The 25,557-nt window shown below is 40.8% G+C and overlaps 1 protein-coding gene across 3 annotated transcripts in view; it reads left to right on the top strand.

Moving 5' to 3' along the window:
- Positions 1–25,557, top strand: part of pcdh15a (protocadherin-related 15a) — a 707,751-nt gene that overhangs the window by 431,690 nt on the left and 250,504 nt on the right. For all 3 annotated transcript variants that reach the window (XM_034185498.1, XM_034185497.1, XM_034185496.1), the window contains 2 exons: positions 2,290–2,424; positions 24,322–24,471. In XM_034185498.1, the coding sequence (XP_034041389.1) occupies positions 2,290–2,424; positions 24,322–24,471 (285 nt within the window). The remainder of the gene's footprint in view (positions 1–2,289; positions 2,425–24,321; positions 24,472–25,557) is intronic.

The raw sequence follows: 25,557 nt of genomic DNA, 5'->3' as shown, positions 1-25,557 counted from the left end.
AATGAAGAGCTGCAGTTCTTAAACTGCATTCCTTTGTAATATTTTGATTGGTGTCCTATTATAATTAGCATATTATTTATGTTGAGAGGTATGGTACATCCAAGCTTTTCCGTTAGGAAAAACTTTCCATTCCCCAATTGCATTCACCCAATACAAACAGGTGCACAGTGCAGCACAAGTGTAGCAGTTTCGAGGCAACACAGTTGTAGTTTTTCATGGCAATGAACCTGCATCCCACTTGTATACACAGTGAATCGAAATGAAAACAGCCATTAAACAAAATACAAGTAACCACTTGTGAAAAATTATAAAAGGACAATTCACTGCTTCACCTCAGGGATCTTTGGTGGCCAGTGGTGAGCTGTGAGAATTTGGATTAACTTGCCACATAACATCACACTTGAGTTCTCTTTCCCAATATCAGTGTTTTCCAGTTGCACTTTGAGAGGATAGTAGATGGTTTATTTCATTTTATGCCCCAAAAAAAACATGAATATTAAGAGGACGCATCCAACACCTTTGTGCCCAGTACTCACTTTGCACTCACATTACGTGTCCTCTAAAAACCACAAATTAGTGGAAGGCTTCTTAAAATCTGCTGGCACCATATACATTTTAGATCATGTCCTCCAAGCCATCAGTATAGGGGTCCCAGAATTTTCAACCTTCAAAAACACCTATGAGTTGTGACATTGAAAAATACATGTGACCTGATTTATCATGAAGCCCAAAGTGGATCTCCTCCAACTGATCTCTGCCCAGCTATGTCAGTGCAGTTATTACTGACTGAATTTGATGTTGGATGGGTTTGTTGCCTGTGTTGCACTGTGGTTTCTGTGCTTTCAATAGTGCATTTAAGAAAGTTGTGAGTGTCTTAACAGAGTTGAACTGTACACCTTTGAAAGCTCAGTAAATTGCAATCAACACGAGATCAGAAACACCTCCGTCGACTTATTCGGGATCTATTAAAAAGTGCCTTTATCTCTTTGTTGCAGATCAGTTTGGGACATCCTTTATGTTAAGGCATGCATCACTCTGAGAAATGTAAAAGCAAAACCACAAAACCCATCACTGCTGGAGACCCCTCAACAACCAATTAGTAACTATGTAATTATCTGTTGGAGACAAAACAATGTGCAGAATTTCCTGTGTGATCTCAGCAGTCGAAATTATATGTCTTTGTTTAATCTAAATTTCATGAAGAGTTAATTGGGCATTGAGCAGATCTGCAGTAATGATGGGTGCGTGCATAGACTCATCTAGCCGATGCCTTTTGGGAGTGTATGTTTGGAGTGCTTTGCTGTGCTGTGTACTTTGTATGCAGATGGAGGGTTTCAGATGTGGGTTTTGCATTTACTTCAATCAAAATTTAAGAAATGATACACTCCGAACACAACAAACTTTATTCTTTCAAAAGAATTACTTTTTGATGCTAGAGTCTTGCGTGTACGTGCACTGTGTGTCTGTGATTATTATTATTATTATTTTTTTTGTATTTATCGATGCAGTTGGCTGAGAGCCAAGGACACCTGCTCTGATTGTGCAGGTACATTTTGTGTTTGTCCATCCACCAAAGAGATACAAAGCAGCAGATCTACTGCTGAAAGAGATGCATTTAATGGGTGAAAACACACAGTCACACACTTAGCCAAAACAAGTGAGCTGCCTTGACTCTTTCCCAATACTTGGTCTTTGGAGAAGATTAACAAATCAAATTGGAGTAGGAACAAAGATAACAAAATCAATAAGCCACCCAGTGCTGATGTTTACCAGACTCTCCTGAGAGGACTTATTGATGGACATGAATCGAAGCTTACTCCTTGGAATTGACAGTAATAGACTTTGAGTATATGTGTTAACATAGTCTAACCAGTGCATGGATCAGACACTCACACTGGTTATACATCTTTATTAAATATCTATATTTTGCTTCAAACTGGTCACTCTACCTGTGGAAAAAGTATCGGCATAAGCAACCCTTTAATAACACAACACAGGGTAATGAGTGTGCAGTATTTAGGGTGAAGTATTCCTTCATTTATTAGTATAGTCATGTTGACATTGGTTTCTGGTTCAATCCTCAGTTAAATTTCCAGTGTCTCTCCTCAAGACAGATGAGATAGATACCTGCAGGCAAATTCCATTTTTAGCTCCTTGGCACATCAAAATGCATTGTTTTATAGGATTTCTCATCCCCACAGCTGCGACTTTGGAGTAAAAATGAAAAAAGATCAAATAATCATGTCGCCATGGTAACGTGATTCTCTCTGTTCGTCTTTGTTTTGGAAGACAAAAGACCCCATGGTGAAGATTACTATGGATGACTACACAACGATCTTTGGACTGACCCCGACTGGGATAATCCGCTACCTTAGGCTCCTCAAACCTGTTGACCGGGAGAAGCAGATGTCCTACACATTCTCTGTAAGTTTTGGATCTGATAGGGCAGTTGTACAGACAGTGCTGTAAATCTGTGAACTATATCTTCTGTCTATTCTGTGTGCAGTACTAGAAAGCTCAGATGAGCCCCATATTAAAAGACACTTTGAGACACCAAGCTGGACTGACACTTTTGATGCAATATGACCTTTATCAGTGCTTTACCATGACTAAGGTTAAAAAAAAAAAAAAAACCTGGACACTTGTATTTCCAAATGGGTCTGCAGATCCACATGCATCTTTGGCTATATTCACAAAATATAGTAGCATAATACTAGGAGTGCACCAAACATATATTAGAACTTTCTGGCTCAGAGTAGTGCAGTCAAGAGGCTATGATCATGTGACCCCCAAAAAAGTGGATCTTATAAACCAAAAAGGTAACTTTTCCTTTTATTGTTATCTTAACTTGAACCCAAATGAACAACACAGGGAGGTGATGATCTAGTGGCTAAGTGTTGGGCTTGAGACCAGAGGACAGAGGATCCTAGGTTCAAGCCCCAACCTGACTGGAAAATCATTATGGGCCCTTGCCCAAGGGCCCATAGTGATCACAATGGGCCGGGAGAAATCCCCAAGTTGCTTCCTGTGTGTACTGAGCACCTTGCATGACAGCACCCTGCCATCAGTGTGTGAGTATGTCTGTGTGAATGGGTGAATGTGAGGCATAATTTTAAAGTGCTTTGAGCATCTGATGCAGATGGAAAAGTGCTACGCGGGCTGTCAATAAAGTAACGGTCCTTTTTATTTTTTTCAAAAACTATATGGATTTCATTCATATGTTTTTACGTCAGACATGCTTGAACCCTCGTGCGCATGCGTGAGTTTTTCCACGCCTGTCGGTGACGTCATTCGCCTGTGAGCACTCCTTGTGGGAGGAGTCGTCCAGCCCCTCGTCGGAATTCCTTTGTCTGAGAAGTTGCTGAGAGACTGGCGCTTTGTTTGATCAAAATTTTTTCTAAACCTGTGAGACACATCGAAGTGGACACGGTTCGAAAAATTAAGCTGGTTTTCAGTGAAAATTTTAATGGCTGATGAGAGATTTTGAGGTGATTCTGTCGCTTTAAGGACTTCCCACGGTGCGAGACGTCTCTCAGCGCTCTCAGGCAGCGTCGTCAGCCTGTTCAAGCTGAAAACCTCCACATTTCAGGCTCTATTGATCCAGGACGTCGTGAGAGAACAGAGAAGTTTCAGAAGAAGTCGGTTTTCTGCATTTTATCCGGATATTCCACTGTTAAAGGAGATTTTTTTATTAAAGACGTGCGGACGGGTCCGCGCGTCGGGACGCAGCCGACGCGGTGCGGCGGCACAGGAAAAACACCTCCATTGGAAGCCTTAAGGACAAGTTGGAACATGTCCTGCTGTTAAACAATTTCTCATATACTCACTCCACTGAAAGCCATCAAAAGCCACCTGGATTTTACAAATGGTTATCAACACGGAGGTGTTTTTCCTGTGCCGCCGCACTGCGTCGGCTGCGTCCCGACGCACGGACCCGTCCGCACGTCTTTCATTAAAAAAAATCTCCTTTAACAGTGGAATATCCGGATAAAATGCTGAAACCGACTTCTTCTGAAACTTCTCTGTTCTCTCACGACGTCCTGGATCAATAGAGCCTGAAATGTGGAGGTTTTCAGCTTGAACAGGCTGACGACGGCGGCTGAGAGCGCTGAGCGACGTCTCGCACCGTGAAAAGTCCTTAAAGCGACAGAATCACCTCAAAATCTCTCATCAGCCGTTAAAATTTTCACTGAAAACCAGCTTAATTTTTCTAACCGTGTCCACTTCGATGTGTCTCACAGGTTTAGAAAAATTTTGATCAAACAACGCGCCAGTCTCTCAGCAACTTCTCAGACAAAGGAATTCCGACGAGGGGCTGGACGACTCCTCCCACAAGGAGTGCTCACAGGCGAATGACGTCACCGACAGGCGTGGAAAAACTCACGCATGCGCACGAGGGTTCAAGCATGTCTGACGTAAAAACATATGAATGAAATCCATATAGTTTTTGAAAAAAATAAAAAGGACCGTTACTTTATTGACAGCCCTCGTATATAAATGCAGTCCCAGTTACAGGCTGTGCATGTGCATGGGAAATTGAATGATTATGCCCAAATAACATACATAACTTTACAAACTTCTTCATGAGAATTAGAACAGAATTGGATTAAAATGAATAAGCAGTGATCATCATGAATAAAAGCCAATACAGTCAACTGCAGACACAGGGAGGTGGACTACCAATATGTAGTCCTAGCTTTGGAAGTAACCTAATTCTAACAGTTGTCCTAACCAGGGTGCACCAGAGACTGTCATCTGCCTCACTCTACAGAATCTGAGGACAAGCACCGACACCAATGTATATGCCTTAATTCTTCTTTCATACAGGGGCACCATATGTTTCTTTGAAGATCATAAAGATTAAAGACTTCACCTTTGCAATCTCATGAGCAGTTTCTAATCATCGTAATCACTGTTGTAGTAAATTCATACCTCAAACTACTTCATAAACAAGGATCTTTATGAGCTCAATATAACAATGACAATCACATGATTAATTTTTGCTTTAAGAATGGTCATACCAACAGTACTTAACTGAATGTCAGTACTGTGTATATCTGGGCAATTGTATGGTAACGGAATTACAGTGACAGCAAAATCTGGCCTTGCTTTAGTTACCTATTAAAAATTTGCTCTGATTGTAATTCTGGGAACATAGAATTGCCCACCTTTGGTATGATAATGCTCTTAACACATATACATAAGAAAATGGTGTATCAATGCCAACACAGTTTTATAATGAGTGATTGCTGATTTAACAGATAAGGGACCAGGATTAATCAAGTCTGGCTGTTATCCAGTTGCATAGAATATGTTTCTGTGGTAACTTGTGAGAAAATTCTTTTATGAAATCAAGTTCTCAAGTCACAGCTACATTCAGCCATCATAACTAGAAAGTCCCATCCTACACTGCTATCTAGGATTGGTGAAATAGCCTTCTGGTCATCAAACAGAAGTAAACAGATGGAGATCATTTCAACAGGAACATGTCCAAAATCTTTCAAATTAAGTATTTTGCCAGGTTAAAAGGAAGATATTCCTGAAAAAGTTATTGCACTGCTTCACCGTTTTCACTTCACACTTAATAAACCTGATCCACATAGAAAAAAAATCCTTCAAATGTACTTTTTCCCCTAATTTGTGGTCAGATTAGGCAGCAGTGTAATTGCAAAATTTGATAACCCTGCTGTGTTTGGAATAACTTCACTCAAATCTGCAAAAAAAACAAAACAAAAAAAACAATACATTTTGCCATCAGATTAGGCAGCAATTTAAATGCAAAGTTTGATAACCTCGCTGAACTTGGAAAAACTTGCTTCAAATGTCCAAATTTAACAAGACAAAATCTAATTTGTGCTCAGATTAGGCAGCAATTTAATTGCAAAGCTGTTGTAGTGTGCACAATTAAGTCTAAAGTGTGATCATTATCATCATAAAATAGTTGTCTCACAATGTGATAACCTAGAGTAAAGTTCATTGATTTTAATTAGGCATATAGTGTATGATGCAGCAACTCTGAGGTAGTGGTAATTGTCTGAACTGTATTTGTTAAATCTATTGTTTGTGATCTTAAGTGGGTTCATTAATATAATGATTCTACCCAGCAGTTATTGTAATGCCCTGCAGTGTTCTTTCCGTACTTCTGTCTGATTGACATCACTGTAGTTCTCTACCTTCAAATAAAAAAAGACTATGCTTTTCTTATCATTTGTGGTTTAAATAATTATAAGAAGTGGGATGCTGTTTCACCAATGTTTTTGGGGTAAAATGGCCTGGGTTGGAAGCATGTGCTGGTGCTGTGTGCATGTGCTGGTGCTGTGGTACTGAACTGCATGGGGTGGTCCTGGATGGCATCCAGCTAGGCATACAGCTAGTTCATCCCCACTTGTGGAAAGTAACTATCTGTCTGCTGCAGCAGGTGAAACGTGGGCATCCCCTAGACTTAGTCGCTTGGGTACCCAAGGCTGTGGCACATGTGTTCTGGTGATTCATGGCCAAAATATTATAGTTGACATTCCCTCACAATGCAAGTGATACTCGTCGTCTGACTCTTCCTAAGCAACCACTTGCTTGAAACAGTCATGCCAGTGGTACCCAAGGATCTTCCAAAGAGACCTAGTTCCAAAGGCATCTTGTCATCTTCTTGGGTGACTGGTTGATAGTAAGTACCAGTACCCTAAAGACGTGGACTTTTGTCCACCCTGAAATTCTTCATTTTTCAAGAGTCTGTCGGATTTTGGGTCCTAGAGTGTGTTGATTCTCCTGTCTGTGTCACAGGACACTATTTTACTGCTGCCACTGTGAACGCACACGTGGAATGTCTCCACGACAGTGTTTTAACAGGCTGCCTGAACATGTAGACATATTTCTTACTAGAGATAGACTGATATGGGCTTTTCAGGGCTGATACCAATTATTATTATCACTTACTGAGGTGTTGCTGGGCCGGTAACATAGATTTACATTTACGCTACCTGGCTATACCTTCCCACAGTATCCCAATACCCACTCGCTGTGCATAAACTGATGTCATAGCGCACACAGCCCAAGAACTGTCCGCAGAGGAAAAAATGACAAGGCGAGAAGTGTGTGTTGGTCCCAATATGGATATTCTGGATGATTTTCTCATGGATAGTCCAACAATGAACAGCAGCCAAAGCAGCCAGCTTGATGAGGATGCACTGGCGAATTTGGAGAGCAGCACGGTACCAGCCAACACTACAAAAGTTAAAGTGAGCCAACTTTATATGTACGCGTTTGCTGGGTGTTGTGCATTTTGAAATTATATTAAATATTGTTAATTTGATTCCACATGTTGTGTATCTCAGTAAGTGATCATAATGCAAATAACATGCAGTTGTCATGCAGTATACATTTTCAGAGGCCCGACGTCCATGCCCAGTCGCCAAAAATGACCGATATTCACCCAAGTTAGACGAATAATACAATAACATGCTCCAATAGCATATTATATTAATTTATTAATTAATTGCACAGTATGTAAAACATTAAAAAAGTTGAGGTAAGTGGCACTCTTTGCAGCTTTGGGTTCATCTTTTGTAGGTTTAAAGTCACTGACCTTGCAATCTGAGTTGAGTTTGAATCAGAATCGATTCTGTTTGCCAAGGGCTGCGAGGGACTGAATGGAGATAACAGTGATGTCCTCCCACCTGCTGCCTACCACACAATATGTGACTTATTTTTGTTTAAGTTGTTATAGTCACAATTAAACAGCTACATGAATATCTTCATTTTACAGTCAGCGGCTCCGCAGAGGGTCTTGACACTTTCCGTTGTTTGTCTGTCAAAGGTACGCCCTTATGAACTTTGATATCGGGAAATTTTAAGTAGGAATCGGGAAGTCAGGAGATAACTCTCCAAATCGGGAGACTCCTCACTATATTGGGAGAGTTGACAAGTAAGAACTTATATCTGCTCTGTGGAGCTTCTCCACACTTTTTCTACTCTCTGTCATGTGTGTGAGCGCTGTGTGCATGTACAGCTTTTGTTGCTAATTGGCTGTTACCCGTGCCGAGGCTTTGCGTGTAACCAATCAGATGGCGCTATGGGTGGGACAATTCTGGAGACAGAGTAGTGACTGCAGACAGAGGCACGACTGCATCAGAGCCAAAAATAACCCAGTTTTAAATGAATCGCGTATCGGCCATTGGATTAAAAAAAAAGGCAGATGCCGATATGCATCAAAATGCCGAATATCTGCGCCGATATTCGACCCGACCGCTAATCGGTCTATCCCTGTTTCTTACATTAGAAAAAGTCACAATACATTATTTTCAAGAGATAATGAACTTTCTAACATGCCAGAATTGTGAGATAACTTTGAGAGGAGCTGATGGCGGAGCTGGCGTGGGACATTGTTCTCCGGCTGGTGATTCTGTGCCATCCTTGCATGACGACTTCTTTGATGGTGTGGATGTTGCATAATTAACCTTGGAAATCATTCTACAAGTGGGTGAGTGTCCTGTTCAGATTTTTTCCTTTCATATTTTGTTGTCGTTAGTGGAGCTGGTAGGCTTTGTTAATTTTGTTTTACTTTGAGAGAGCCTGTTGGATTTTGGATCTCCGTGTGTGCAGAGTCTGTTCTCTATGCGGGAGTAGCACACTGTTTTCACCCCATTGTAGCTCCCACCGTGAACGTGCACGTGGAACTGTCAGCTGTTTTTCAGCTTGTCTGATCACACAGATGTATTTCTTAGATTTTTCACAGTTATATCAATGACAATGCTTATTGCCGTGCACAAAGCTGAGCCTCTAGCAGAGACTGTTTTTACCAGGCTGCAGTCATGATGAACGTGTATGCGCACTAAGTCTTCTCACAGTGGAGAGCTGCTGCTGCTTTGACCATGACTGCATCAAAATGGACAGTTATCACTGAGGGCCCCTTCACACATAACACAATTGAAGTTGACTAGCGCACAGAGGAGGAATTGCATGCCATTCGTGAAAAATCGAAGATGCCTCCAATGACTCATACACGTGTCGCGACAACTATTTGCTCACACCAGCAGCTGAAAGATAGAGAGTGCCCTTTGAGAGCCCATTCGATCCCTCTTATGGCAGGTCTCGGGCAAATTCCATGTGACACAGATGAACATCTAACACTGCTCACTTGACACTTAGAAAATGTGTGGCCATTCACGCTGTTTGCATGAAAACAGTCAGCAGATGATCACTTTCGAGCTGGATCTGAAATTTGTCTAAGTGCCCCCACAAGTGTGGCGTTGCAAAAAGCAACACACATTTGGTACGTGTCTCAACGTCAGCTCGATGTCTTGGTGGTTCGCTCATACGAGCTGTTTCACCATGATTCGCACTGATTTGTACTATGTGTGAAGGGGCCCTTAAAAACGAGTTATTGTAACATGCCATCACACTTACAGTGAGGAAAATAAGTATTTGAACACCCTGCAATTTTGCAAGTTCTCCCACTTAGAAATCATGGAGGGGTCTGAAATTTTCATCTTAGGTGCATGTCCACTGTGAGAGACATAATCTAAAAAAAAAAAAAAAAATCCGGAAATCACAATGTATGATTTTTTAATAATTTATATGTATGTTACTGCTGCAAATAAGTATTTGAACACCCGTGAAAATCAATGTTAATATTTGGTACAGTAGCCTTTGTTTGCAATTACAGAGGTCAAATGTTTCCTGTAGTTTTTCACCAGGTTTTCACACACTGCAGCAGGGATTTTGGTCCACTCCTCCATACAGATCTTCTCTAGATCTTTCAGGTTTGGAGTTTCAGCTCCCTCCAAAGATTTTCTATTGAGTTCAGGTCTGGAGACTGGCCAGGCCACTCCAGGACCTTAAAATGCTTCTTTTGGAGCCCCTCCTTAGTTGCCCTGGCTGTGTGTTTGGGGTCATTGTCATGCTGGAAGACCCAGCCATGACCCATCTTCAATGCTCTTACTGAGGGAAGGAGGTTGTTTGCCAAAATCTCGCAATACATGACCCCATCCATCCTCCCTTCAATACGGTGCAGTTGTCCTATCCCCTTTGCAGAAGAGCACCCCCAGAGTATGATGTTTCCATCCCCATGCTTCACGGTTGGGATGGTTTTCTTGAGGTTGTTCTCATCCTCTAAACATGGTAAGTGGAGTTGATTCCAAAAAGCTCTATTCTGGTCTCATCTGACCACATGACCTTCTCCCATGCCTCCTCTGGATCATCCAGATGGTCACTGGTGAACGTCAAACGGGCCTGGACATGTGCTGGCTTGACAAGGGGGACCTTGCTGCCCTGCAGGATTTTAAACCATGACAGCATCATGTGTTACTAATGTAATCTTTGTGACTGTGGTCCCAGATCTCTTCAGGTCATTGACCAGGTCCTGTGTAGTTCTGAGCTTTCTCAGAATCATCCTTACCCCACAAAATGAGATCTTGCATGGAATCCCAGACCGAGGGAGATTGACAGTCATCTTGTGTTTCTTCCATTTTCTAATAAATAATCATAACAGTTGTTGTCTTCTACCAAGCTGCTTGCTTGTTGTCCTGTAGTTCATCCCAGCCTTGTGCAGGTCTACAGTTTTGTCCCTGGTGTCCTTAGACAGCTCTTTGGTCTTGGCTATGGTGGACAGTTTGGAGTGCGATTGATTGAGTGTGTGAACAGGTGTCTTTTATACAGGTAACAAGTTCAAACAGGTGCAATTAATACAGGTAAAGAGTGCAGAATAAGAGGGCTTCTTAAAGAAAAATTAACAGGTCTGTGTGAGCCAGAATTCTTGCTGGTTGGTAGGTGTTCAAATACTTATTTGCAGCAGTAACATACAAATAAATTATTAAAAAATCATACATTGTGATTTCCGGATTTTTTTTTTTTTTTTTTAGATTATGTCTCTCACAGTGGACATGCACCTAAGATGAAAATTTCAGACCCCTCCATGATTTCTAAGTGGGAGAACTTGCAAAATTGCAGGGTGTTCAAATACTTATTTTCTTCACTGTACATAAACTTTGCAATTAATCTGCAGCTCCGTTCTTACCTTTAATGGCTACATTCCATTCAAGCACGCTGAGACGTTTTCCACTCGGAACACTCGGAAAAATGAGTACTCACGAGTACTTTGTTTTCAGCAGTCTCTGTAGCTGTTTGTTGCGAATACCGTATACTTTGAGACCGGTCGCGGAAGTGCACAAAGTGATCCCGGTGTATCATCGGATGCTCATTAACAGCCTAAATATGTCCTTTGAGGTCAGTTAACTTTTCCTCATTAGCAAATGCACCTAAACTGCTGGTTTCTACAACCCTACCCAACAAATAGTCGATGCAAGCAGTGAACAGTGTAGGAGCCAGAACATGATTAGCAGTACCTGTGTATAAGATCACTATGATGTTGAGCATCTCCTTGGATATCCCAGAGAGCCAACTGGATCAAACACCGCAAAAACCAACATTGGCTGCAGAGAATCTGCCTATATTTGCCTTTGCATTCAATGAGTGCTTGCAGAGCCAGAACACAGCTGGCGGTTGAAGACTTGGGTGTGAATCCATCCTGGTCCGGTCACTGGCAAGTAAAAGTGAAATACATCATCAGCCACTAAGGAAAATTAAAAAAAAAAATAGACAAATACATTTTCATAAAATAGTTTTTAAAGCACATTATTATTACTTTAGTACTAGTTCTTAGGTCAGTGTTGCCAGTCATACCACTCTATATTTTATATAAATTAATCTACTCTTATAGTATCAAATTACACTTGTTAAAGCTTCTTTTAATAAGTTTGGGACTTGGTGTTGACCTAGCATACAAAAAGTTATTTACTGAATGCCAAAGTTTTCAAGAATCTTAAAGAAGTCAAACCCAAAACATGACTGTCAGTCTTCCACAGCAGCATCAACAACACTGTCCAGTATTGCAATGCATTTTAATATTTTATTTGGTCTATTGTATTCTTCAAGTTTTCAGCGAGCTTACTTTAAGTTTTAATGTTGTCACACTGACATCAAAAGACTTGTACGTACTCTGACAGATGGCAGCATTCGGGAAATACACCATCTTCCAACCACAGGGACTTTTCGGCATTACCACACTCTCACCGAGCAGACAGTGAGTATTGTTGGGAAGGGTTCATGGCATCCTTTACCTCAGAAAATTCAAGTTTTCAACAGCAAATAATTGAGTTCTGATCTAATACTTAGATTGGTCAGTTTTGTACAACTGCTCTGGACATCATTCATCATCATCAGAAATTAGTTATCATGTTTGTACATAAATGACTCAAATCCATCAGATGCATATTTATTTGAAACTTGTCTCCATATTCAGGCTGTCATTTGTAGTATAGTCTTTTGTTAAGTGAACAATATTTCTTTAATTTTAACGCTGAGGAAGCTTTTTAGGTGCTGCATTAATTCTGATTGCACAATACACTGGAGGCTGTCAGTCTGATGCCGAAAAGCATTAGCGAGCCTTCAGACTGGCGTTGCATTCAGTAACAGAGGCAAAGAAAGATGCAGAACATTTTCAAATTAATCTTTTAAAGAAAATTGACAACCTGGGTGATCAGCAACATTGTCATGAGCTCTCGCCATCAATCATTTGACCTCCCATTTAACTCTTGAATTCCAGCATAATCCGGTCAGTGTTGTGTATTTTTCTAAGAGGAATGCTTTCCAAAGCTTGCCTTATTATGATTGTAACAGCCTAAAATTACAAACTGTCTTGCACACATTTTTTGTAGCTCTTTCCACAAACTGAAAACTTTAGGGAGTGTTATACCTACGTGATCATATTTAAGCCTTATGGGGTGCACAGAGCACTGTTCCTTCCCACTTCATCCTGAATAGCAAATCGGAGCATGTTTTGAGGCACCATAGTAACTTCTTGATCCATCTTTTGTCAATATTGAACAAACTTGCATAGTAGTTACGGCCGTCATCGGCACCAGATTTGAAATTGGGATGAAATTTTTCGAGCTGTTCAAATATTCCATGGTAACTTTCGGGGGTTGGTAGTCATAACAGCTTCAGTCATGTTCAAACTACTTCAAACTTGTTTGTTTGTGCTTCATCTGGGTAAAAATTTGAAGTAGAAGCAGCGTTTGTTGCAATTATGGCTGAGGACACAGCCGGGCACAGCTCCTTACTTTCCTTTTCGGGCGCATTACCAGGTCTGTATTTTATATGCCAGCCTGTTAGGCGGCAGAGTAAGCTGGAGTAAGCCGTTTCATCCTGGTTTTGCTTTTTTTTTTATTCTGGACGATGATTATAGAACAACGCCCTATGCAATAGGGGTGTTTAGGAAGATCTTGGATGTAATTTTGGTGACTGGGATGTTTCTGGCCTTCCTCACATTTGCTTCCCCAATGACCCACAATGAACATCAACCTATTAAACTAAGTCTGTTCGGCTGCTTCCTTGTTTGCACTTGGGGTCGCCACAGCAAATCCAAGGTGGATCTGCATGTTGAATTGGCACAAGTTTTACGCCAGATGCCCTTCCTGACGCAACTCCACATTACATAGTGAAATGTGGCAGGTGTGGGATTTGAACCGGGAACCTTCTGCACTGAAGCCAAGTGCATTAACCACTTGGCCACCACCCCTCCAATCAACCGATTAATGAATATGAATTAAATCAAAGAGTGTGTCTTTAACAAAATGACATTTTCTTTAGTGCAGTGATATGTCAGTCCTTGGAACCAAACGGTGGATTTGGCAGGTCCCCATTCAATCGCTGTATGGACAGGACTTTAGGTCTTTCTGAGAAACTCTGTAGTAACAACATCTTTCTTGTTCTATGAGTGTTATACTTATGGTGATGGCAACATTTCAGATACATATTTAGATTTGGGGACATTCCTAAAAAATTGGCATCAGTGAAAGAATTTTCCCTATTATGAATTATCTTTTTATTTCATAGCAGTTATATATATATATATAAAAAATCAGGTTTTATGCTACAAAAGTTTCCCTTTAGTCATAACAGATCTCTTCTTTGGCTTCTTCTATGCTACTACTGCTTCTTCTTTAGTTGCTCCGCATAACAGTTGATTTGTGTCAAGGTCACCACATGCTGTGTATCTTCTGCCCCACCAACCATCCCCTTGTCCTCCCCACCACAAATCTCCTTGTTCTTGTTGGCATCCCTCTTCTCCTGTCTGGCAGCTCCATCCTCAACATTTTTCTCCTGATACACCCATCATCCTCCCGCCCAAGTGATCTCAATCTTACCTCTTGTACATTGTCACCAAATGAAATCGCCTGTGCCATCCTTCTGGTATGTTTATTCCTAAACCTGTCCTTTCTTGTCACTCCAAAGGGAAATCCCAGCACCTTCAACTCTGCTACCTCCACAATAGTGTTACTCTTCAAAATACCATTCTATCATGAAATACTCATGGTATTCTTCTCCAACTACTTCACCTTCACTTAACTCTGTTCTTTACCTCTCTACCACACTTTCCATTACTTTGAAAAGCTGACCCTCAGTTTTTAAACTTCACTGTCTGCTACTGGTAACCTCACAATTCCGTCATGCTCTCGCTTATTCACACAGAAACATATATTGTCTCGCACTGACTGACTTTCATTCCCCTTCTCTCCCGAGCATATCTCTACCTCTCCAAGCTAGTCTCAATCTCCTCCGCACTCTCATTGCAGAGCGCAATGCCATACATATACATAAAAGTGCATGGAGACTCCTGCTGAACTTGTTCTTCAACCTGTCCATCACCATTGCAATCAAGAAAGGGCTCAGACATGATCATTCATACAATCCCACTTCTATCTTGAACCCATCCATCATTCCTACCCCACACCTCAACGCTGTCACACTGTCCTTGTGCATGTCCTGCACTATCCTCACATACATTTCTGCCATTGCAGGCTTCCTCATACAATACCACAACTCTTCTCTGAGCACACTGTCATAAGCTTTCCCCAAGTTCACACATGTGCAGTGCAACCCCTTCTTTACTTCTCAGCACTCCTCAATCAGCACTTTTTCAGCAACATTCCATCTGCAGTACTCTTTCTCCGCAGGACGATATGGTTACTCAGAGATCTTCATCTCTCTTCTCAGTAGGAGTGTGAAAAATAGTAATTGCGGTATTTAATTTTATGATATGAACTCAATTTAAAAATTGATATATTCAAATGTTGGTTAAAATGAGGTGCGCATGTATGTATTACCACCTTTAGTCAGCACATGAATCAATGTATTGTACGCCTAATATAAGTGTTACCTGATGTCAGATCCTTTTCAGACACACTTCAATAAACTTGATGGTGACTCGCGGAAGATTTCTCCAGACATCAAATGGAACACTGATGATTACTTACTTAACAGAATGTCAGCCAGAGAGTGCAGAAATTGAGAATGGGACAGAGTCTTTACTTGTGCGTTTAAAAACATCAAGATACATGGATCGCTTGTGAGCCGAACGTGAAACGTGCCAAGGTGAGGAGTCAGATCAGCCGTGAAGCTGTGTGTCTGGGGACCACACTTGGTTGCACTTTTTAGAACAACCTGCTGCTTTGTGAGCAGGCTGCTGCTGCTCTTCTTATTTCATGCAAGATAACGTGATTTCATGAACTGCATGATAAACCGATTAATTTGCACATTTCCCAGCCCTAATAAACTATTTTTTAAACTACTATTCTTATAGACAAGTATGTAGTTAAAGATACATTGACAAGCAGTTTACAAATAAATAAACCAAACAAAAAAAGTGATGTGCATTTTTAAAAATAATCAGATTTATGATATACAATCTTTAGAAGTGTACTATTTAGTAAGTTAAGAGACAAGATTTTATTGATCCCACACTGGGGATCAATAAAATTGGCGGTGCGGGCCCCTCCTGCTGTGGCCTTCACCCACTTTGCCTCAATTCAGATGACGGACTGCTTCCAGTTTAGAGCACATAAACAGTGTCAAATGTATGTGTGTTGTCTTTAATTTTGATGTGTGCCATTATTACAGTAAACAAGTAATGATTGTGGGTTAATTGCTGTATTTTGTCTGAGGTAATTGGAGTATAAATGTAATTTCGTTGTCGTTGCACTTGTGTAATGACAATGACAATAAATCTCATCTGAATCTGAATCATCTGAATGTTATCATAAAAAGCAAACATATTCATCATTCTTATGGCAGTCCCTTAGTGGGGAGGAAGATGGTCTTTTGGTCAATTCCTGGGCAGGATGTGGGACACTGAGATGACTGAGCAAGCCCAGTCTTGATGGATACTGTTTCTCACAGATACTGTTTCTCACAGATACTGCACATCGTTGCTGTGGGAAGCTTCTACCGGTCAGGATCTTGCCCTCTCACCTTCCTCTTTCACTTCTTCTCCTTTGTGTTGTACATCCGTGTTTTCTCATAGACTAACACTCCAGTGTGGATTATTGCTGGTCTTCCAGGCAGTGGAGCAGCTCTTGAGATTGTGTTTCAGGAGGTTCTTGTTGTGTTTCTTCTGCTCTCCTCTGCACCATTTTTCTTCACTCAGCTGGGAGTAGAAGACCTGCTTGGGAGGCTGGTTGTCATTCATCCTAATGACAGCATAGTAAAAATAAATAAAAAAAAATAAATAAAGGAGGTAAACAAGCAAAATGCAAAAAAGGAGATCATATACATGTATTAAAAGAACCAGACACACACACACTGTAGTGTTATAATGTATATATTTAACTTTTCCTCGTGGTCTAGTCTTGCAAAAAGCAAACAAATCGCAAAATTTATTGTAGTATCACATTGCAATACATGTAGAATACCATTTCTCAAGTATCACTATCAGGGGCACCGCCAGGGATTTTAGACCCCACGAAAACAAAACCTACTGGGCCACCCCACATATTATTTTGTCGGTATTATAATTGTATTAGAGGTCTCTCTGGGCCCCTGTCAATCATGGACCCCTAGAATCCTTCTCCCCTTTTTGGCACCCAGATTACAATACATATATTGACATTCATGTATTGTGAAACATGTCTTATCAGGAGTTACATGTATCATCCCAGCCCTCCTTCTCAGCCTAGCTTCCACTCCTCTTTCCCAGAGCTTCATGCTGTGCCTGTTTGAGTTTATTCACCTGTAGTTATTGCGGCTGTGCTCATCACCCTTACTCTTAATAATGTGTACCAGTACACCTCTCCATTTTTATTGCCATCCTCTCAATTTACAAGATTTTATTAAACAGTCTGCCATCTCTACTAAACATCTCCATACCTTCCCTGGTTTGTCATCTGGACCAACCACCTTTCCATTCTTCATCCTCTGAATAGCTGTCCTCATTTCTTCCTTGCTTATCTGTCAAAAGTTTTGATTCACTCTCGCCACTTCGGCCACTCTTCTCTCCTTCTCATTTTGTTTGTTCATCAGCTACTCAAAGTGCTCAATCTTCTCAACACACTCCTCAGCACATTTATATCTGCATCCTTTTTCAACTGTACCAATGCATGTTTTCCCAACTATGCATCTTTCCAATAGATTCAAGCTTTTCTTCTCCATTGTTGATGAGGGGGTCCTTCTTCTTTCAACATCAACAATCAACTTATAATGACTTAGTGCTGACCTGTATCACCATAATTAAAGCAGGATAAAGCATGATGCTAACTGTGTAGCTATTCATTCATTTATTTTCAAAATCTGCTTATTCATGTTAAGAGTCACAGGGGGTATAGGCACTTTTCCCAGCCAACACTGGGCAAAAGGCAGCATCTGTAGAGATAATCTCCATGCGGCCAGACAGTTCTAATGATATGTTTGCCCATTTGGTTCAAAAATAAGCAGTTTGGACCTTGGCAGTATTTGGCCTCCAACCCAAATTGAACTGATGAAAATCCTTTTTGTGCCAAGTGAAAAGTTGAACCCTAAGACACCAAAAAATATGGACTACATTGAAAAATTCCAGAGTTCCCCTTCAAACCTGGTCTTGACTGAATTGTATGGAAACTTGATTTGTTGTATGCATGTTTGTTTTGGCAAAGTTGACACATAATGCTGTTCCTGACACAACTGCTCACTTTCCTGGTGTCCTGGGCCAGTTTCAGACTGGACATATTTTTATACTCTATGTATATATGTGTTATAAATGACTTGTGTTCCTTTCCTTCACCTGCAAAGTAGAAATGACTGAATGCAAAGCTTTCTGAGCTTCATCTATCATAATATTTGTAAGATAAATGTATTGATGTATTTGAAGACTGTCCTTTTGTTTATATGATGAAATGTTTGAGATTATTACAGCGGGAGCATAAATGACAGCATCAGATAAATTGTCTAATTACTACATATCCTCATCTGGAACATGACAGGGCAGAACCAATCTAATTTGCATAAACAGTTGCTTCAAAGATGATCACTTTTTGTTTCTTTCAATTTTCAATTTGTGTATGTGTCAGAAATTTAATGGTGAGAGAGAAAGATGACTTTAGACAGAGAGAAGGAAGGAATGCATGCCCAGATTAATTGTTTATATATATATATGTTTATGTGTTCTACCTTGCATACATTGAGCATGCAGAACATATGCAGCACATATATATCCAATACATATATTTACAGTTGCAATGTCTCTCTAAATACAAATTTTCTTCTTTAGTCTTCCCCCCCAAAATGGTGTGGTGTTTTTCTCCTGGTGCTGAATGCAGACAGAAACTGGAGCTGATAAGAGAGCTGCTGTCATAGATTTTATGTTATATATTCTTATAACATAGTATAGTACTTTTACTGACAGTGCTTTCTGCTGCGAAAGCTAGTCTGCCCTTATACAGTAAAACCAATACGATTTCATTTCTTTTCAGCACCAGGTGCTAGGATTTGAAGGGAAAGCAATGTTTTCTTCAACAATGTTGTGTATACTTGCTATCGCTGCTGTTGTTTAGTTTTTAGGATGCACAACATTTATTCTTCAACTCACGGCATTTTCTGCTTGTCTTCCAAGTACTATACACCAAGGCATCATGCCTAAAAGCATCTTAACACGCAGAGAATGTAGAATTATTTTTCTTAAACAAAAGAGGCGTGATCTTGATGGCAGACATAAAAAAACATACAGCAGGATGTGGCCATCCAAGCTCCCTGGGGTGAAGCAGTTCAGCAGCAAGGTGATGTTTTGTAATAATACTTTGAGTGTGTGTTTTTATTCACTTTTGTCATGTATGTTAAGGCATATAACATCACCTGTGGTGGGATAACATATGCTTTTTCTGTCATGAACAGCATTGCTTAAATTTGTCACACATGCTGTTGCCAAATCCAGACATAATTGAAATGCAGTAGCATTAAACATGGCTGTATAATAATATTGTTATAATATTTATCCTCTATATTACTTGAACAAGTACATAGGAGACAGTGGTAGCTTTCTTGGAAGTTTTTTTTCTCCCTCCTCCTTTTCTTTATTTTCTGACAGTGGCGATAGTGTGATATGTCATTCTAATACACCATTCATAGATGACTAACAATGATGTCTGTAGAGAAGCAGAGTCTGCATGTAGTGTGAAATTGTTTATATAAGGTGCATCTGAATGTTGCACTATTCCTAAAGTGTTAAGCCCCTCTCCCACAGAATGCGTGTTTGTAGCTCTCACCATCCACCTCACTGCTACCTGCCACAAATGCATCACATAATGCCACATTTGCAGAGCATGGCCAAAACACTTGCCACTCGATAGTTTCACTCATCACATGGTCTCCCCTTGCATGCTACTAACTCTCAACACACATACACACACATATACCATATGTGTAACAGACTGGAAAGCACTAGATTTTTCAGAAACTCTAAATCCAGGATAAAAGGGAAGAAAATGAAGTTGATAAAACACTGGCCAGGAAGCAGCTGATGATGTACTACTTTAAACGCCATTGAACGCTGTGCACAATTATTGCTGCCAAGTATTGCACACATTGGCACAGTGAGTACAGCATGCCACTGGTGGCCACTAACATGCCACAAACATGCCTTCTGTGGGAGAGGGGCTTTTGACAGCAAAATAATTGAATTTAAATTTACTTTCATTTGTACAGTGCCAAATCACAACAAAGGTGCTTCGAGCCACTTCACACAAGTAAGGTCTAACCTTATCAACTGCTAGAGCAAGCACACAGGCAACAGTTGTAAGGAAAACCCCCCTCTGATGATATGGATGTTGTGGTTAGGGGCTCGGGTGGGACCGAACCGTTGCAGGCAATGGACCCAAATGCAGGGAGCTGGACACGGAGAAGAGTACAAAGGACAATATATTTATTTATAATAAATAAAGTAAAGGTGCTGTGCTGGGGTGCCTGCAGTGTGGAGAGATGGCCCGCCTTCTGGCAGTGAAATGAGGTAGCTGCAGGATCCCGAGCCAGTCTTGAAGGATAATATTAACTAAGGTTTCAGGGTTCAGGATCAGGTGGAATGCTTGCCTCTGAGACCAGGAACTATGGGGAATAAAGACACACAGGGTGAGTGAATGCACTCGTAATGCTGGAGCCTCAAAACAGTCACAGTTCATAAAAGGTTTAACACAGGTTGTTTCAGAGGTCAGGAAATAAAGTTCTCTTCTTAAGACGTAAAGTTCACTGTTCAGGAATTGTTCATAGTTCATAAGTTGTGTCCAAAGGTCAGAGGTCAAGTGTTGCGTTTTGAAACACAGATCCAGTTAAGCAGGACTTGATACAGCTGGGTTCTCTATTATTTAATGTCAGAATTCATGCAGTTCTTAGGAAGAGTTCTTGGAACAGTTCTTGGAACAGTTCTTTATCATAACACAGTCACAAACGGACTAGTGGGAACAGGATCTCACTGAGACGAGGAGGAACTTAACTGGTGTGTAGTCGAGACGTGCTCTGCGCCAAGAGCCGAAGAGTTCCAAAGTGATGTTGCTGTGCAGGTAGTCAGAGCCAGGATCTAGGTCCACTTGGGAGCCATACCAGAGTCATCTGGAACATCAGAAAAAGACAGTTCGCTCTAATACAGGAATTAGAGGGGAGGCCAGGTTACCTGAGCTTTTGCTGCAGGACGCTTTGGCGTCTTAAGCACACAGCTGGAAGACGCAGTCAAGGTCACAGGGCGGCATTCAGGTTTGATCCTCTTCAAGACTGCTTGGATCATTGAAGGAGCCTCCAGAAGCTGTCAAGGCAAAACGAGGCAAGCAAGGCAACAGACAAACACGGCACAAAAGAATCTGGCAATACATGAACAGAAAGTTAGGGTTTAAATAATCGATCAGTAATCAGTCACTCATCTGTTCCAAGTGTGAAACAAAACTGAGGTCACCATCCAGTGGAGAAACTAACACATGACACTGGTAAAACAGAGTTAAAACCAGACTCTGAGGGAAATCCTGACAGACCCACTGCTTAAGCCATTCTAATAATTACAAGGTTTTACAAAGTTTGACAAAGCTGAAGAAACAGAAAACAGGAAATCAAACAATAATTATATAAAGAAGGTGAGAAGCCCACGCAGGCATTAGCACCACAGGGAGGGCCACCGAGCATTCCTCACATTATCACTGAGCCTGTTTCCATGTCAGGGTCTCTTTGAAACACAGACAGCAGCATGCTGCACCTGCTTCAGGCCTTGGATCTCACAATCAGTCCAACCTAAGATCTAAGACGTTTTGGGGCAGGGAATTTCTTCCCTTGAGACAAAAATGAATTCCATCGGCATTTTTTTTATTTAGAATGCAAACACCACCAAGAGCATGCAGAAACTAACCATTTAATTAATGTCATTTGACAATAAGGACTCTGAGTAAACCACTTCTTGTCACCACTGAATCGGCGAAAATGTCATTAGAAATGTCGGGCTGTACGGAACATTTTCATGCGGAGTTATATATTCACTTGACAATGCCTAAAAATAGAATGTGGGTTGAAACATGTCACACTTCTTGTTTAACAGCGTTCATGTGCATTTGTTCTTTTGAGCTGCTTAGGGGAATGTGTGTAAAATAAATCAGTCCTTTTGTAGAAATACTCATTGAAAATTCTGTTTACTCTTAGAATGGATTGTTGCCAGGAATTCACTGTCAAAGCTGCCACAGACAAATAAACATACATTTTGCTGACTGTCCTTTAGGCTGACTTTGTTCTTTCACCTGCTCTCTGTAAAATATTTCAAAACGATAGAAGAGCAAAAAAAATGAAAATGTGTGAAAGGCATGGCACACATAACATTATCTCTAAATAAAACCTTCTTGCAAAAACTGACAGAAAACTCTTTAAGAACTACTTGTTTGTCATTTATTAAGCCACGATGCCAAGCATTTACACCATAAATCATAAGCTATTTATCTTTTTTTGTGCTGGGACACATAAATAGAAATTTTAAGACATCACCTTGGGCTTGAAGACATCGGCCTTCTATTTTCTACTGCACATCCTGGTCCAGGCTGCACTGGCAGCTGGCAAAGAAAAGTGGTCCAGACATTTGTGGCCCTCACCACATTAACTTGCTACTAATAGGGGAGTTCAAGGCCTTCCCAAATCAACAGATGGGGTCTGTGCTGCCACTGTGTTTTTGGTCTGTCACAGTTGGACTTGCAGAGAAATCCTCAAAAGGCATACATCCAAACTTGATACCTGGACCACCTCTGCTGGCTCTTATCAGCATGAAGCAGCAGCTGTTGCGCTGGGCTCCATCTGGAAGTAGAACTGGAATATGGTGATTTATTATTTTCTGACATTGTGTATATTTATAAGCCAGATTTAATAATGATGATAATGTTAAATTCCAAACACAAGCACTGTCTAACTGTATTTTATAAAACATTTTATCCATAGGTATATATAATAACAGAATATAATTGCTCACATTCACCCCTTTGCCATTGCAGGTTTAGTTTATGGTTTATTGATTGATCATATGAAACAAATGACATTATCAAAGATCTGTGTTGGCAAACAAGTTATCTTCTAGTAGTTGCACCTTGTTTTTGAATGTCTCACTTATAGCAGAGTTTTTCAGGGAATGGCCTGTCAATACCAAACCTACTCGACCACCATGGCCCCTCAGCTGTCCATTGTATTATGGAAGCTTATACCATGACATCACCCATGGGTTTTCTGAAGAATGGGTTTAATGCTCAATGTGGGTAGCTCTAGATGTTACCATTTTGGCAATACCTCATTCTAACGCCCTTCCAACCCATAAATGGATGAAGAGGTGGAGCCTGTGACCTGGGTGGGACAAATGAAGGACAACCCCCCCCCCCTTCCCCACCATCTTAGTTACCATGCAAGCTAAAGCTAACAGGCTAACCTTTGTTCAGATCCTTGATTAATTTTCTAAATTTTTGAGGAATAGGTGGCGATTCTCATAATGGCTGGCTTGGATATGAATATTAAAAGCTATGACTGCCATGTTGCCTCAGTAATTGTAACACCATCAGTGGTGCTATTGTCACCAAGTTATGGCTACCTGCCAATTAACAGGAAATATGCAAACATGCAATTCAACAATCCTAAAATTTCACTCAATGGAAATATTGGAACATCAACTTCTTAGATGCTACCTTAAGCCTGGTTCACACGACAGGATTTTAAAATTATCTTTAGGTTTCCAAAACCTGAAAGACCACACACATGAAGATAAAATATAGATCTAACAGGTTTGATTGAACAGTGTGTGGTGGTCAGCCACACGGTAAGGACAACACCACACACAAACAGATTTCACACGCAAACATTCCCAGGTCAGACAGGAAATCTCGCAAAATCTCTTGAGATTAAACGTGACTTCAGAGTAAACAAACGGAGATACTTTGTGGACTATTTAAAATAGGGGTTAAAAACAATACAAAAAGAAAAAGAAAAGGTGTTCTTTGAAGGAGTGGAGATGGTAAGTCTGGTAAGTCAGAACAGCTGTTTTGATTTTATTTTACGCTCCGTGCGTCCGTCACCTCGCTTTCTGATTGGCTACACATCACATTCAGCAGGCTGCGTGTTCATTTGTGGTTGGGTGACACAACACGCTGCGATATCAGGCCAAGACAATCCAACATGTTGAATATCCCCGATTTGTGATTGGAGCACTCCTGACATCCTTCCGAGCGGATCAGAGCGCTCTTAACACACCACACATGGCAAGAATATCTGATAAGATTAGCTTTAGCGTCATCACAATTGTCGGGGCGTCCTTAAGATTGTTGAAAGGGGAAGATAGAGTCCAATATCGGCTTAATTATCCTGCCGTGTGAACCAGGCCTTAGTTAGGCATTTTAATATGTCAAGTGGCCTTTCAGTGAACTGCAAGTTCATTGTCACTTCAGAGTTGGCTTCATTTTTCAGCACTGGCCGTTGCCGGTTGGCTCTCAATTTCTGTATGTCAATAAATGTTTCTGTTTCCTGTGTTTACAGATGGTAGCATCAGATGGTGTACAGCAAAGTAGCCCGGTGACTGTTAACATCCTGGTCATCGATGCCAACGACAACACGCCCACATTTTCAGAAGTCTCCTACAGCGTCGAAGTCTTCACAAACATGCAGCCGGGAGAAACGGTGCTACAGGTAAACAAACACTTTTTAGCTGTCACTTGCCATCTTTTCATGCAGCTGTTTGTTTTTACACCCGTGTCTGTTTTTCTGATGAACAGAATGGCTCTGTCGCATGTCCATTACAGCCCAAAGGATATAATAATGGCAAACCCATGCAATATGTTGCAGAACAACTGGAACAGCCCATTTTCTGTCTTGTACAACAAAGACAGAAAATCTGAGAAAATATTCATCTTCAACGCAGTCTTGGGAAGTCATTTCCATTACCTGATATTCGGCTCATTCATAATGACACTTAGTATTAATCACTGCTTATTGTTCCATCAGAAGGATTCGGATGTTATAAAATTTGATTCTTCTGGATCAATTTATTAACGATGATGCTTCAGAAACTTCATTCAGTATACTGAAAAAACATTCTTTGTGTACACTACGTCTATGAGGTGCTTGTGCCAGTTTCCACCAAATATGCTGTGTGCATGTAGGTGGACTCTGGAGGTGCTATTAAGGGGTTTGTTTTGGAAAAGATCATTGGGGTCAAAGATCAACATTTTGGTTTATCTGTCTGTTTGTTCACCTACTCTTGCAAAGTGCTTTGATTGATTTCCATGTGGATGACAGTCAAGCCCAGAACTGCTGTTATGGGGTTTGTTTTGGCAAAGGTTAAACTTATAATTCTTTCACTCGAATATACACCAAAATGTGAAGGTGGATTCTGGACTCACCGAAGGGAGGTCAAATTTGCCATAGGTCAATCAGATGAAAATTTCATATTTTCACACTGATTTGTGCCAAACCTGGCACACATACAGGCATGTTGGGGAATTACCCAAGCAAGGTCACATTTGCCAATTGTCACCCAACCTCTTAGTATCTACCTCTGTGATTGGTGACCTACTACACTCCTACCAGGTCATTGAGCAGATTTCTACCAAATTTGGTATGTCAGTGAGGATTGACCCTGAAATGTCCATTAAATAAATCATTTGGCAAAGTTCAAAGTCAATTTGGGTGAAGGTCATCAGAGGTCAATCATTTGGGTGAAAGTCTTTATTGTCTTCATGCCCAAGGGTACTTACTGTTAGCAAGTATGAATGA

The sequence above is a fragment of the Thalassophryne amazonica genome, chromosome 13, assembly GCF_902500255.1.
Source record: "Thalassophryne amazonica chromosome 13, fThaAma1.1, whole genome shotgun sequence".
Classification (NCBI taxonomy): domain Eukaryota; kingdom Metazoa; phylum Chordata; class Actinopteri; order Batrachoidiformes; family Batrachoididae; genus Thalassophryne; species Thalassophryne amazonica.
Note: the sequence above shows the minus strand (reverse complement) of the source record. Positions and strands in the feature narration are given on the sequence as shown.